This window comes from Hermetia illucens, chromosome 1 (genome assembly GCF_905115235.1).
Source record: "Hermetia illucens chromosome 1, iHerIll2.2.curated.20191125, whole genome shotgun sequence".
NCBI classification, from domain to species: Eukaryota; Metazoa; Arthropoda; class Insecta; order Diptera; family Stratiomyidae; genus Hermetia; species Hermetia illucens.
Genome location: NC_051849.1, coordinates 177,252,308 through 177,267,984, shown reverse-complemented (window position 1 = coordinate 177,267,984; position 15,677 = coordinate 177,252,308). Strand labels below are relative to the sequence as shown.

General features: G+C 40.2%; 1 protein-coding gene across 7 annotated transcripts in view; it reads right to left on the bottom strand.

Annotated features, from left to right (window-relative positions):
* LOC119661141 (apoptosis-resistant E3 ubiquitin protein ligase 1) overlaps positions 1-15,677 on the bottom strand; it is a 109,038-nt gene that overhangs the window by 61,527 nt on the left and 31,834 nt on the right. For 2 of the 7 annotated variants that reach the window (XM_038070345.1, XM_038070346.1), the window contains exon 2: positions 9,917-10,354. The exons of 2 other annotated variants lie outside the window; for them this stretch is intronic. In XM_038070345.1, the coding sequence (XP_037926273.1) occupies positions 9,917-9,989 (73 nt within the window). In that variant the 5' untranslated portion in view covers positions 9,990-10,354. Of the gene's footprint in view, positions 1-9,916; positions 10,355-15,677 lie in introns of those variants that run through there. 3 more of the 7 variants (XM_038070348.1, XM_038070342.1, XM_038070347.1) reach the window with 3 other exon arrangements.

The following is a 15,677-nucleotide window of genomic DNA, read 5'->3' as shown; positions in this document are numbered from 1 at the left end:
GGATAATTGCTATTTTGAGAAATTAAAAACTTTCTGACAGGGAGTTATTGCGGCACATCTTAGACCTAATGTTCCCATTATATTTTGAATGGTTACGCGGCTGATATAATGGATAAATGCATTCTTTCTTGTCCTTGAATGGTTGGAGGTCCATGGAAACAATTTGAATTGTTCTGTTCGGTTATGGAATCGTTTTTGTTTTGTCCTTTCTGGAACAATTCTCCAAGCATGAGTTTGAGCTATAGGCCCCAGGTTTCCTCTAGTATGACGATATTTATGTATAAAGCAATGCATGAAATCAGCTCTAAGTGTCCTCAACCGTTAATCACTAAAAATGCTGCCAATGAATTACGTGATAGCAACACTTTGGCTTCGAAAATTCATAAAGCGGCATATCCATAATACTACAACATTCCCTTCGGTATCACAGGACTAGTATGTGTCCCCTACTCAAGGATATTAATTATTTACAGTCCCCCCACTGTTTTATGTGCAAAATTTATTGCATGAGCTACTTCCAAACTGAGAACAGTAAAAATAATGACGCGGTAGTGCTAATAAACGTGATAAAAAAATACTGAATAAAGCCTAGCGTACCAGCGTCGAATGTATTTATAAAGGATATTCGGCTCCTGGCATGGCTTGGAGGTATTAATACTTCACATTTTTATGGTTCGTTGTTCCATTCGGTTGAGCTTGTACAAGTCAGGGGTGGATACAAACAGGGGCTGACATTTTGGCCAGCAAAAGTGTGTTTAGGGTAGTTAACAGGGAAGTTAACCATAGGACGCTCTCAAGAAACAGTCGCGAGTAAACAAGCAAATTGCTACTTGACTTCCGGATCCAAAGCTTGGAGAGGCCTGAAAATCGATACTTATTTTGGGTTATATTACAAAAAGTTTGCTAACGAGCTAACTCCAACAGTTCGCTCTATATGGCTCTATACTATCATATATCCTAGAATATTGCTTTCAAGTTGAGAGCCTCTGACGAAAATATGCATTTGTTTTTGGGCGCTCACCTAATAGGCATCCGATTGCGCCTATAAAAGAGAATTTCGCTAATTTAACGATTATATACAATGACATCCAAGCCTACCACCATTTTCTGTTTTTTGGGGCGGAAATATAACAAGCAGGATATTCGTGGGAAAGTTTTTGATATGCGTATGAGGAAATTTTCAGGGATAATGTGCATGTATGCTGCTAGTAGCGGTGGATATTTCTGTGGACGGGAAACATGAATTCTTGCAGAAAAAAGTGCAATTTATTCGAATGATGCAATGGTTTTTCCGATGATAAAGGTGCCTATAGAGAAGAATAAAAGTTTTTTATGACAATTCATTTAGCAATTTTATGCAGCGACAACGTTTCTAAATGGATAGCGAATTGAGTTACGGCCTCGATCTATTATTGGGATTTTTATTGTGCGTCATATTGAATTGAAATGCTTAACTTCTCTCTCAGTTCTAAAACCTGAAGACATAATCGTGCTGTCAACTCCTCATCAAGACCACTTCATGATTGAATGATGATAATGGCCAGTATGAGGCGGTTTAGGGGGTTCGAAAAGTAGTAAATGCCATAAAGGAGTTTGCAGACTCGGTACTGCAACCTGAATAAATACTTGGGTAATACACGTTGATTTAACACCTAAAGCATTACTACCAAATTCTACTCTCAGCTCCACGCTGATGATCTCCCAGCCATACAAAGCAGCAGGCAAGAGAGGGTGAACGGTGAGTTTTCTGTGTCGAAAACAGATGTGAGCTGACAGGTCTTTCAGATTGGGGGCTATATAATAGGCTGACAACTTGTTCACAGTACACTATTTACTTAGAACACAAAACTAAGTTTTGGCAAGGATCGAAAATGCAGGCACGACTACGGCAATGGAAAAAGGACTATGAATTTGGACCTGGAACGTGCGCTGTTTGTAGGGAACTGGAGAGCGGGGGAGGCGCTCATAAAACAGGTTGAAGGGTACAAGATACATCTAGAACGTGGGAGTATTAGCTTTTGTAGTCCACAAGAAGACTAACCCTAATCAATTAAAGAATTTCTGCACTTCAAGTGAAAATTTTTCATCGATTGATGAATCAACGTATATGCTTCAGAAGAACACAAGGACAACGCAGTAAAAGACGAATTCTATAGCCATCGTGAGCCAAGGGGTTGAATGGATTCAATGTAAAATCCCAAATCGGCCTTAACTCGGCAAAGTTCAGTAAAGATCCTTGTGCATCTCTGGATCAAGTCAATTCATATCTCCCAGTGATAGCCCTGGATAAGAGTTAGATAACCGTCGTGTGGTGAATGCACGTGAGCGGAGTCCCAGCGCACACTCTAATATAGAGATCGCGGAACATGGCATGAATATGAAGTATAACAAAACTATGGATTATTAACCTCAGATGAAAGGCTAATTTTACTTGAAAGCTCTAAGGATTCAGGAGGCGAGGACCTTTTGTTGGTTTTAATCATTCCTTTATGGTTGCAATCACCAACATTTATCGAAGAACTTAACACAATAAAAATCGTAACGCAAACACCAAAGAAATGCCTCTGCCATAAATTTCGCAACAATAAAATGCTCATTAATTGGCAAATTTACTGGAATACCAATCGGAAAGCAAAGAAATCGATCGCTGTTACCCGGGCGGCCCAACACAAAGATCTTTCTGATAAATTGGATGCTCAGGATGGCCAGAGAGATCTGTACCGACTTGATGAATACAAACAGGATGTTGCATTAATGACAAGAACGAACGTTGTTTACCGATGGACGAATAGATGGGGACAATATTTTAAGCAGATTTCAACAGAAAAATTTTTGTTCATCCTCGACTTCCGCAAGCATTGCCGACATTTGGAGCACTTCCACCTGTCAGCGCGACCGGGTGATCTGAAAAGGCGGCGAGAAAGACGGGGCAGCAATCCTGTTGTCCGGACCAAAACTAAGAGAACCTCCACGTGGTGGCACCGGGATACGGTCACGATCATACTTACTATGGTTTACTGGCTGTGATGTAGTATGCGAATGCTCCAAAGGTCTAATTAGGATGATCAGCCTCAATTCTGCACGGAGACTCATCTGAAGTACCAGTATATACCATGAAAACCGGAATAGCCCCTGAATTGACATGTTTCAGGGGAAGTCCTGTCACATGCCCGTTCATCATCATCATCGTCAACGGCGCAACAACCGGTATCCAGTCTAGGCTTGCCTTAGTAAGGAACTCCAGACATCCCGGTTTTGCGCCTCTAAAAGCTATCTGGCCTATGCCATCGCTCCATCTGAGGCAGAATTTGCCTCGTCTTCTTTTTCTCCTAAAGATATTGCCCTTATAGGCTTTGCGTTCTCAACCATACGGATTAGGTGACCCGCCCAGCGCAATCTGTTGAGCCGGATTTTATCCACAATCAGACGGTCGTGGTATCGCTCATAGATTTCATCGTTATAGAGGCTATGGAATCATCCATCCTCATATACGGGGCCAAAAATTCTTCGGAGGTTTTTTTTCTCGAACGCGACCAAGAGTTCGCAACTTTTCTTGTTAAGAGCCCGGGTCTTCCAGGAGTACATAAGGACTGCCAAGATAATTGTCTCGTACAGTAAAATTCATCATCATAGCTGTTATCCGGTGTGATTTTTGACCGTAGATAGGTGAAATTTTCAAAGCTGTAATCCATTATCTTTATTGTTCTCGTTGGACTAGTGCGTTTCAAAATGGGTGCCGTACTTCTTAGTTCTGAAGAAATTTAGGAAGGTATAGAATCCACCAATATGAATAAATTGAGCCATAACCTCAGTATATACTGCTTAAGTTGTGCTTGTCTCGAGGGGGTGTTTGTGGTTACAAAATCAATCAGTGTCTTAAGAAGACCGTGGTGTTGAGTCAACTCGACAAGTATAATACTAAAAAACCACAGAGATGTAACTGTCAGTGCGACCGAAGTCGAGGAAGCAATAAAAGGAATGAAATAGGTGAAAGCAACAGGATCTGATGACATCGCATCTGAGCTCTGAAAAGCGAAGAGCTAGGACCCAATACTGTCGTTCACTGAGGTTATTGAGGAAGGTAGAACACCATCTGATTGGCAAGAAAGTACCACCGCTCCAATATGGAAAAGCGAATTTAGTCGAGTAGAATGGGTAAATTACCGTCCGAGAAACACCGTGAGAACCATCGTGCTCTTTACATATCATTTCTGGGTCTAGACCAAGCGTTTGACCAAGTGCCGCACAAACTCACCTGGTACGTTCTGCGGCAAGGCTTAGTACCAGAAGAACTAGTTGCTCTAAGATGATCTGAAAAGTAAAGTCCGAAGTGTGGCGGGCATATCAAAACCGCTTCATGTCTCTGTCGGTGTTCACCAAGGAAGCGCCCTCTCATCACTCCTCTTTGTTCTTGCTATGGACACTGTCACGCGCAACATTCAACGTCCAGCGCCATATACACTGCTTTATGTAGATAATGTTTTCCTGGCGTCACATAGCAAAGCTGATCTAGAGCAACTTGTTCAAAAATGGAATTATCACCTTATGCAGCACGATCTCAGATTCGATCGGAATAAAACAGAATTTTTGACCGCCGATCCTAATGAGAGAGGGAACTAAAAATGAGCGATTTAGATATTGTATTTTGGAACAATCCTATGAGCCAATGGTAAACTGGGCTATTAAATTGTTTCACGCATTAGCGCAACCTGGATGAAGTGCTGTTCTATAATTGGCGTTTTTTGTGATCGACGTCTCGCAATGGTGTCCGCCCTGTCGCCTCCTATGGTTGTGAGTGTTGGTCGACTATCAAAGACAAGGAACTGCGTCTTGCGGTAATGGAGACGAAGATATTGCGTTGAAAGTTCGAAATGAGGATATTCGCAATCAATCTGAGGTTACGCAGATCCTGGAAAAATTGTGAGGGGCGTTTTCGATGGTGCGGTTATGTAATTTGCGCTACGGAGAATTTACTTGCCAAGATTGGTCTCACCATCGGAAACGATAGAAAATGACCAAAAGGATGACCAAAACAACGGTGGCTTGATAGGCTGGATGGTGATCGTGATTACATCCAGATCAGGTCTTCGACAGAGCAAAATGGCGCAATCAATCAAGACCAGCCAACCCGCTTCCGAACGGAACAAGGGCTGAAGAAGAAGGAAGCACCAAAGGAAGGAAGGAATAGGCTAGGGAAACTTGACGGACAGGAATATGCAGAAGACGAGAGGGAGTAAACAAAATATTCCTTGATGTATGTATTTCCAAACTCCAACTTGATCGCTTACATGAGTTTTTAACCGGCTGCACTACTTTCGTAGTTGATGTACGATGCGAAGTTAATAATAGTAACTGAAACACAGTTGATTCAAAGAAAATAAATTCGAGGATAGTGTATACTATATTAATAAATTATAATTTATTTCGCACTTTAGTTGGGCTAACAATTCTTTAACTTCTTTAGTTGGGCTAAGAATTCTTTAACTTCTTTAGTTGGGCTACCAATTCTTTAACTTCTTTAGTTGGGCTAAGAATTCTTTAACTTCTTTAGTTGGGCTAAGGCGGCTTAAAATGTCCAAAACTACTCGCGAGTGTTTGGAAACAGAAGAGACCGACTTATTTCCATGCGGTCCTTACTGTCCCAACCAACGGCATTTTTCCACCGCTAATTCTCCACTCCCTTGGTGCGTTCTAAAATGAGTGAGTGGAGAGTTCCGCGCCATCTACCCGTCTGCATCTGCAACATTCGAAATAAATTTCGAATGGTGCAGATCCTGCCGCGCCACAAGTTCACTTTATATGATGATGCCGTATAGGTTTTAGAGTGCGATAAAGTCACGTGAAATACACAATTTTGACCTTCTATAATTTTGTTAATAATAGTTGGATTGCCTTCAAAATTTTTCAAAATTGTGTATAATATTATTAGTTATAATTGTATTTCTAGGATGAACTTAAGGGGGGTTTCTGGTAATTTTCTAAAATATAGTAATGTGTTATTATCAATTTTATTTGAGCAGATATCGGAATGAGCCCCCTTATTTGATATGACTATATTCTGTGAAAAAAATATTTAAATTATCCTTTCGCCTATATAAGGAGCCCCCTTTAAAGGGATTCACAGACCACGCATTCTCACCAAATTTGGTGACAATAGCTTCGTTCGTTGCTAAATAAATCAGCTGTGACAAATAGACAGACAGACGTTGAATCGATTTTAATAAGGTTTTGTTTTACACATAACTTTCAAAAGTCCAATTCAGCGGAAGTTCGTCAAGCTTGAAATCTTTGCCAATGGCACAGACCGTCAAAGATAAAGCACTGGGGGAATAATGAATGCCAAATGTGAAGGACTGTATAGAAGGAGTAATCTGACCGGAACTCATAGAGAGCAGAGCTCTGCTCCGAAGGAATTTCGTTTTAGTATTGACCTGTTCCAGCTTATCAAGAACAAGCACAATATGCATCAAATCATAAAGAATATGGTGAAAGCTATTATAGTTCTCTATAACAGATCGCAGGAGGATAAAAGAAACTATAAGCAGAAGCTGAAACCTGCTGCCTCATCGGTACTCAGACAAACCGAGTGACATTTAATCGTATCGCCATCAAATTACGCCCAGAGTATGGGAAAAAGGGGGAGATCTGATAGGAAATTAAAAGCAGAGCTAAAAGTTCAGAAAGGGGAAAGTATATGGCCTAGTCCGAAAGTCGGCTGGCGTAGCGAAACCTGAGTAATACGAAAACAATATATGGAGGATGGCAACCAACAAGGAAAAGGAAATTTGTACAGAGGCGATTGTTATTTTCAGCAAGGGCAATTTATAATACGCGGAGGTACTCAAGAGGGTCATAGCGTATCCCGGCCTTAATATAATCTAATCTGAGCGGAAATGCCAACAGGTTGCGCAGGACCCAGGGGCTTATGCTCGTGCTAAAAAGATTCAGGGTGGGAAAAACTGATGGCTTTCGCATTCAAGTTAAAACCTCAATCATCGAGAGGAGAAATTTGTACTGCTTTGAAGGAACATTTAAGTTGGAAAAACTTGCGGAGGAGTCTATTGTGAGTTTGAGGAACGCCTATTTCGACACTCCAACAGCCACAATACGATTACCACTTGAGGCAGCTCAGAAATTGTTAATAGCCGGAAAAGTTCGAATTCGATTGGTATGATATATTACTCAACATAAGGGAACAGATCTCACTAAAGAGGTATTTCAAACTCCTCTTGTTTGGACACTTCGCGAAGGCATGTGCTAGAAGCAATGATTAGTCCGATCGATGCAGAAGATGTGGATAGAGAGAAGATATTGCCAAATAACGCAATAGGGACCCGAAGTCCTTATTATGTGAAGGAAAGCAAGAGGTGGGCAGTTCTCAATAAAAGACTTATCTACTGGCGGAATAGTGAACTGGCTAGCTTTTCAATGGCTCAGAGGGCAGTAGATTGGATCGATCAGAGGGAAAAAGAACAAGCCTACAACGTAGCCCGCAAAACCCTTAAGCTGACTATACCGGGGGCAAGAGGGAATGATTTAAGCAGTTTTGCGAGGAGGTGAATGTTAAACTGTGGAGGAGCTCCTACAGAGTTTCACGTGCCCCACCCTCATGTTGAAAACCATCCAGAGGTTATTCCCACGGCTTCTTCTCTCCACGAGTCACGGGCCTTGGCTTTAATTTGGGGAAGAAAGTAATCAGAGTCAGATTGAAGATAAGTATCAACGAGACCAATGTTGTCAGTTCGATTGTTCATCGCATTGCTCCCATGTCATCAATGGGCAAAAGATCGCTTATAATCAATGAATCTTATATGTATTTCGACACCACGTGTTGTTTTCTTCAGCATAGTTTGGATTCGGTTATAAATAAAGATTCATTGACTATAAGCAAGTCGAAATTTTTTGTTAAGGATGCAGGGAGTCCTGAGTTCGCATCCACTTGATGGCTGAACGGACCACTTTGGAAGCAACTTACCTCCGCTCTTGTGGTCGAATGACTCTTTTCTTTGGGTTAAACACCCCAGTTTGACTGACGGTTTCGTCTGGGGCTGAGGCACTCATCATATTACCACCTGTTGCGTCTGATAAGTTGCCTCCTCCCTGGACGAAACCGTCAGTCAACTTTTTTGAAGTTGGAATTTGTTTACTTTTACGGTATGACTTCAGTCAACACACTACCAACATGAAGTTGACGTTTTTCTGTTGATTTCTCGATGTTGGCATATGGGAGTTACACTTAGTGTAACTTGAAAGTTTCAACCATTCATCAACTCACGTTTACGTCGGGTCATCACGATGCTCTGATATAGCAAAAAATGTCGAAAGTTATTGTGAATGTCCCCCAGTATCCTATCGACATGCGTTTGCACGCCTTAATAATAGCCAACTTGGAAATGTGCAGGGGACCCTTTAGACTTTTCAATCCTTTCTATGTCATTATCAAACAATTCGAGTATCCTTTAATCCGATGTGTGAGGCCTGACCGGAACCTTATATACGAAAAAGGATATTGTACAACATTAGGCAAAGATTGTGAACGCGAGTCGGAAAACTCGAGCCCGGAGCGGCGTGATCCAGGGACGAGGAGATCCACCACGGTGGATCGCATCCTCAGTTGATGTTTCTTCTGCCTTACCTCATCTTAAAGGCACCATTTCCACCCCACCTTGGCATTCTCCGTCCGTAATATGGGTGTGGGACGTAGTTCTACTCATTTTATGACGAATTTTAGTACCAGTAAAGTCCGCATTGACTCTTGTGAAGCGACGAGACCTGCTATGGGCTCAACACGCTGAATATGCGCAGCGGATTGATGAAGGCAGAACCTTATTCGTACTTTTAAACGAAATTCAATCTAGAGGAGTTTTACACAAAAAGAGGGTGAACTTAATTCAAGTGGCAAGTAAATTGCATTTCAGACCACCTTGAGGATCCGCTTATTAAACCGAGAAAATAAGCTAGTTTGGAGGGAAAGGACCGATTGGAATTGCCGAGCGGTTGCAAGTTATGTTGAGATACTGTTTTTTGGCAAGAAGTATTAAATATGCTCCAAGTTTGGTTTCTTGTTTGCAATTCGAGGGAAAGTTGAATGTATATCCATACTGTACATTCATGCTGATCGAATAGAAATATTTGGATAGCAACTGACTTGGAAATCTTGCTGACATCAACTTTCATAAGCAAGCTAGGGTGCTATGTCTGTGAAGGAAGAGGTAAATATTGACGATTATCTCTACCTTTTGTAAAGATGTATTACATTCTATGGCTTGAATAGCCTCGCATTGTTATTGTGAGGAGTCTATTTGAATTTCTGATAACGTGGACCAACTTTATTATGTTATCCTTCTTAACGACACGATCTGGTTTTATTATCAGTTCCTCAATTTCTAAAACATCAGAAAACCAATGTTCATAGTTCCTTAATGGACTTTCATTGATTTAATTATAGAACCAAAGACGTTAGTTGATTGAGTGGACATGCTTATTGGAAAAATGTACTACACAGGACATACGCATGTCCCTTATATATCACCTGAGTTTCATGTACTACACATATGTTATTCTTTTCTCCATTCATATATTTTATTTTCCCTTCCATAAATAATCACAAATTATAATTTCTCTTTCCTGACAAAGTTTTCTTGCTAATGTGGAGAACATTTTTATATCACGTAACACGTGGGTTATATATGAATGAAATCGATGGTTCACTGAGCAATATACACAACATGAATAAAGTCGTTAATCGCTATCAGGAAACAACCATATATTATAACTTTCTTCCTTTGGAAGTTAAGCACAATTAGCAGAACCCTGTTTGTCTTAACAATGAGCTCCGTTGAAGAAGGAAGCAGTCTATTTTGCACTATCATCACTTTCTAAAACATAATCACATGAAAATAAATCTAATACATACCCGACGATGCAGATGCTGAATTGCGCATTGTGGCCATTGCAATTGAATTAATTTCCGACTCAGGAGACCACATTTTCTTGATTGTAATGCTGTATCTTCTTGGTAGTCTTCGTATATCCTTGGGATTTTCCTAATATTTCCAATATGATGCGATGCGAATGAAAATTTCAGATGCCCGCAAACCGATCAATCGAAAAGTTTAATTTCATTTGTAATGTTTATATCTGTACCTTGTACGTATCTATTCCTTCAATTATTCTGGTTTCATAGAAACCATTGTTGGGTATAAGCACGAGCGTGACACACGTTAACACGATTTTGATATGAATTTGATATAGGGATGTTATCGTCTCTATTAAATTACTTGTGCGATTCGTGACAGAAGTCCGTTAATTTCATTCCATTTGATGTGTTATATATATATATGTAATTGAATCTCTATATAGCGATCAATAATATTTAAGACATTTAAAAAAATAGGTGTCATGATTAGCACCAGGGCTAGGGATAATTACGATATTGTTGTTCTTTAAATAGAAGTTTTCGAGGCATAAGGTTTCGAACTACGTATTAAGGTGTTAGATTACCATAATACATATATGCATATACAATCTGTTCCAAAAATTAACGATCTTTGATTTCTCCTACTCTGCTTCTTTCAGAAGATGGAAGAATATATAGATGTGGCCTGACGGAATACCGACAAAGGGGCAGGAGGGAGAGGCTGAAATTGAGGCGGGCTACAAATATTCTATCAGAGCGTGCAGGAGGGATTTATAACTGAATTGAAAAAAAAATCAAATATGCACAAAAATATTGTGGAAAACCTACACCCTCAGAAAAGCAAGTGCAAAACACTGCACTGTAGTGGGTACAAGAAAATGCCGATCACGATAGGGTCGAAGTTACTTTCAAAGATTTGATTTTATATGTGTCATCTGTCAAGGCAAACGACTCCTTTAGCGCATCGTAAAACGTCCTATTATAGGCAGGACTGTAAAGAGATAATTCGAGCCCTGGATTTAGATTTCTGCCTTCTCGTCTATTATCGCTTTAGCTCCAGCAACACATATTGGTGAATTTAAAGATGAACAATGTACATAATTGCCAACGCTAATAAAAATTTCATTTCTTGTACTGCCCTTTGTGGTGATGAGCATCATTTTCCTTTCTTCCTACCTTCTTCGCCTGACTACATGCCGACATTCTCAAGATGTTTTGTAAATACAACCAATTCTATTTTTGGAGATATCCACAACCGTGGCTTGTTGAAGGTTAGGTATATCGTTGCATGGGATGTTTCACAATGATGCAGTACAGTGCTCTGTAGGATAGCCAAGACAATATGCTACTTGACCAGACCATTAGAGTTTTTCGACAGCATTAAGAGCATTAAGAGAACTGGAAATATCAGTCGTCATTAAGGATCTCCAAATTCGGGTTCAGCTGGATCAGAGGGAAATCTAAACAAGTCGGGTAACCGAAAGCTAAATGATCCAGGTATGAAAGGTTTCGTGTTTCCCAATGCGAGGAACGATGAGTGCACGACAGTTCCGTGTGTATATAGTTAAAAGTTAAATCGCCCTCGATTTTTTAAAGAACCCCTTACATAAATAGTTTGATCTGGAAAGCACTGTATAGATAACAGTCAACCTCATACGCTTCACATTAAGAGTTCAATAATAGCAAATGTGGAGGATGCCTATCTCTAGTAATTGACACTGATATACAAATAACTAAACAAGTCGGGAAACCGGAAGCTGAACGCTTCAGGTACGAAAGATTTTGTGTATTTCTTAGTACGTAGCACGTAATATATGCATATATTATGTGAGAGTATCCACTTTGGGGTGATATTGACATTAGTAGTCTTCAATTTTCAAAGAAGCAACAACTTTGACGTATTATAACTTTGTTAGTTATAGTGCGATTTCCACCAAACTTGGTAAGATCATGCTCTAATTATAGCCTACACCACTGCAAAATTTCGTAGTGCTAGGATGAACTTAAGGGGGCATTCCAGCCAATTACAAAAAATTATAGTAATATACTATTATTAACTTTATTTGAACAGATATCACTATGGAAGGTATTTCGATATTTTTGGGTTGGGTAGTTTCTGAGAATGGCACTCCCCAACTTTCCAAACAATGTCAAAACTAAGACCGGCTTTGAAAAGTGCTAACCGAGACCTTTAATTTGATACCCCACATGACTATATTGGATGAAAAAAAATTTTACGTCTCCCTTTTTGCATGTATGGGGACCCCCCCGCAAATTCAACGTAACATCCTTTTACCCACTGTATGTGTGAGCGTTCACAGTTTCCACCTTTCTACCACATTTGGTGTCAATCGCTGTAACCGCCTTCGAGAAAAATGCGTGTGACGGACAGACAGATAAACCGATTTTAATAAACGAAAACGAAAAGAAAGAAAATTAAAATGTTCCCATGGAGCCCACCGGATTTTCGGGTAAATTTCTAAAACATGGTAATATTCTATTATTAACTTTATTTGTGACGGCGCAATGTGAGCTTATCACCTGCACAGCGTTAAGTGAGATGATAGTGAAAGTGAAGCACAATTTCACACAGTCAGATGCCAAGGGGTAAACAGGAAATACTTCTAGCTTTATTTGTGCAGATATCGGAAAGGGATGTATTTTGGGGACTAGGTTCTGAGAACGAGACCTGTTTCACTTTTTGTAGCACACATTTTCAGCCCTAAATACCCTATGTTTCACCCAATATCAGAAACAAGATCATTTTCAAAAATCATTAATAGAGCCCTTTCATTTGATACCCCGCATGGTCATGTTCTGTGAAACACTCCCTTTTTGCGTGTATGAGGAGCCGCCTTTTAAAATCAACACAAAATGGAGCCACTTGCTATATGTAAAGGGATTCACAGACCACCGTTTTCAAGTAAATCGGGCGTGACAGACAGACAAACATTGAATCGATTTTAATAAGAATGTTTTGTTTCACATAAAACCTTAAAAAGGACTGCAATGAAAAAGATTCTTCATGAATTTAATTTTAATATTTCACGCGAATGTCAATTATTCTCGTTTATAATGACATCAGCATCTTATTTGGATGGATTAAGATGCAGTAAATTCATGCAAAATTGATAAGCGAGTATAACTTTCAATTTAAGGGGGTCTTTCAGTCAATTTCTAAAAGATAGTAATATACTTTTAGAATCGGATATATTTTGAGGTTTAGATTTTGTAAAAGCGCACCATTCTGATTTTTTCAGATTTTTGGGTTAAGTAGTTTCCGAAAATGAGTCCAGTCTCACTTAAGTGTGCATGTGTTGACTCCTTACTTTACTTTACAATTCATGTCGAAACTAATATCAGTTTCGAAAAGTATCGAGATCTTTCATTTGATGACTTTATTCGGTGAAAAAAAATTGTACATCCAATACATAAATTTATCTCACTGACTGTAGACCTAGGATTTCATAGTTCCTATATGTCCACCAAATTTCGTTCGGATCGGTTTACCCGTTTTGTAGAAAAGTACGTATGATAGACAGATAGACCGACGCACAGATGCGGCACTTCTTCTAAATTTGTTAGGTATAGATCAACCGAGCCATTCGTCATTGACTTGAATAAGTGATAATCAGAAGGATCGGATCCGGGCTCAGTAGTACGTTCCATTTCAGCACTTTGATGGTATCCTGAACATCCCATTCTGGCAGTTCTCCGAGCAATGCAGATTCAAATTCATCAAATGAGCTGTTATCGATAGCGATCCCCATTGATAGTTTCGCCCGGTTTTAGGAACTCATGGTGACAATTTCTCCTATCTAGGGTCGAAAATCACAACCGATAACAACTACGATGATGAAATCCGTGCACGGTTGTTGTCAGCCAACAGAGTCTATTTCAGCTTACAAAGACTGTTCCGCTCGAAACGTCTCACCAGAGGGTCAAAGCTCTTACTGTACAAGACCATGATCTTGCCAGTCCTCATGTATTCCTCGGAAACTTGGGTTCTTAGCAAGAAAAATTGCGAACTCTTGGCCGCGTTCGAGAGAAAAATTCTCCGAAGAGTTTTTGGCCCCCTCCATGAGGATGGACGATTCCGTAGCCTACACAATGACGAAATCTATGAGCGATACCATGACCGTCCGGTTGTGGATAAAGTCCGGCTCAATAGTTTACGGTGGGCGGGTCACTTAATCCGTATGGATGAAGATGATCCCACCCGGAAAGTCTATAAGGGCAATATCTATGGTAGAAAAAGAAGACGAGGCAGACCCTGCCTGAGATGGAGCGATGGCGTAGGTCAGGACGCCAGACAGCTTTTAAGGATATCGAATTGGTGGACCTCGGCGCAAAACCGGGATGTCTGGAGTTCCTTATTAAGGCAGGCCTAGACCGGATACCGATTGTTGCGCCGTTGATGATGATGATGGTGCACGATTGCTGCATCATCCCTGCGATTTTGGGACGCCGTCGGTGTTGATACTTCGCTAACCCTTTCCTTCATACCGCAAAAGCAAAATTTCGGACGCGACTCTTTGGTTCTCCATTGGTCTCTCAGTCAGCTCATGAGCCACCCATTTTCTTTCATTTTGAATTTTCCTTATGGCGTGTAAAAGTTTCGAAATCCCTTTACGACTGATGTTTAATGACTACGCAGTTTGATCCTGTATTTGTGAATCTTCATCTAATAATGCTTGCGGAGCGTTTTATGTCCCCGGTGACACCTCTTAAGCATTGAAACTAATTGCTGCAGATAGTTTTTGACGGTGCTCGTTTATGTCTCCTCGACCGAACGGCGTGCTTCAGCCGATTTTTTTTGTAAGTTAAAACCGAGAAGCAAATTATTTGGCACAAAACTCGACATTTTTCAATGATGCGATGTGTTAATAAAAGGAGAGTTTATTGTTGACAGATGTCCTAGTAGTACAATTCAACAGCATTAGGCATTTAAAGTAGATTAAATGTGATGCCAAACCAAACAATGAACAATACCGAATAGCACTGGTCCAATGAAAACAATAAAGATAGGGGACTACAACTTTGAGACCGTTGAAAATTTCTCCTACAGAGCAGGCTGTTGAAGCATGTTCCGAACTCGGGAATATATATGCCTGCTACCATAGCTAGGACACAGTTATTTCTTACAATCCCGGAAGGGTTCACTCTTTGGAAGCTCATGTTGCGTCCCCAGTAATCCATTTCGTGTGCATCATATCAAAAATTTCTTTTGGGTTCACTTCGGGAGTGGTTTTAGAATTCAAGTCCTGAGTGATTGTTCCAAAGTTGAGGTCGAATAAATTTAATTTTTTGGTTGAAATTAAAGCTATTTTGAAACATTAAACGCAGCAAAACCGGCAGAACCCAGAAAACGCTGAAATGATATGATTGACGAATTCGTCAACTAGAGAATCTACTCTATTGTACTTTGCCCCGTAATTTTAGGTCGACTAACTTGACAACCATCTTGGGATAGTGAATTCCATTGCATGGCACAATTAGTACGGAAGATGCTAAACTTCTTCTGTGTGTGATATTTTTACAGCCACTTTCGCCAATTGATCAACTTACTCACGGATATCGTACGTCGATGTAATTCTGCGTTCGATATTATCTCATCCCAGGGTATTGTGAAGACACTTCGTAGACAAGAGTTGATGTAGCTTTTTTGAAAGTTCTAGTTGTTGAAATTGGTTTGCGCTAGAGAAAAAGGTTCCGTCGTTGGCGACCCGATACTAGATTAGGACCTGTTATTACGAAG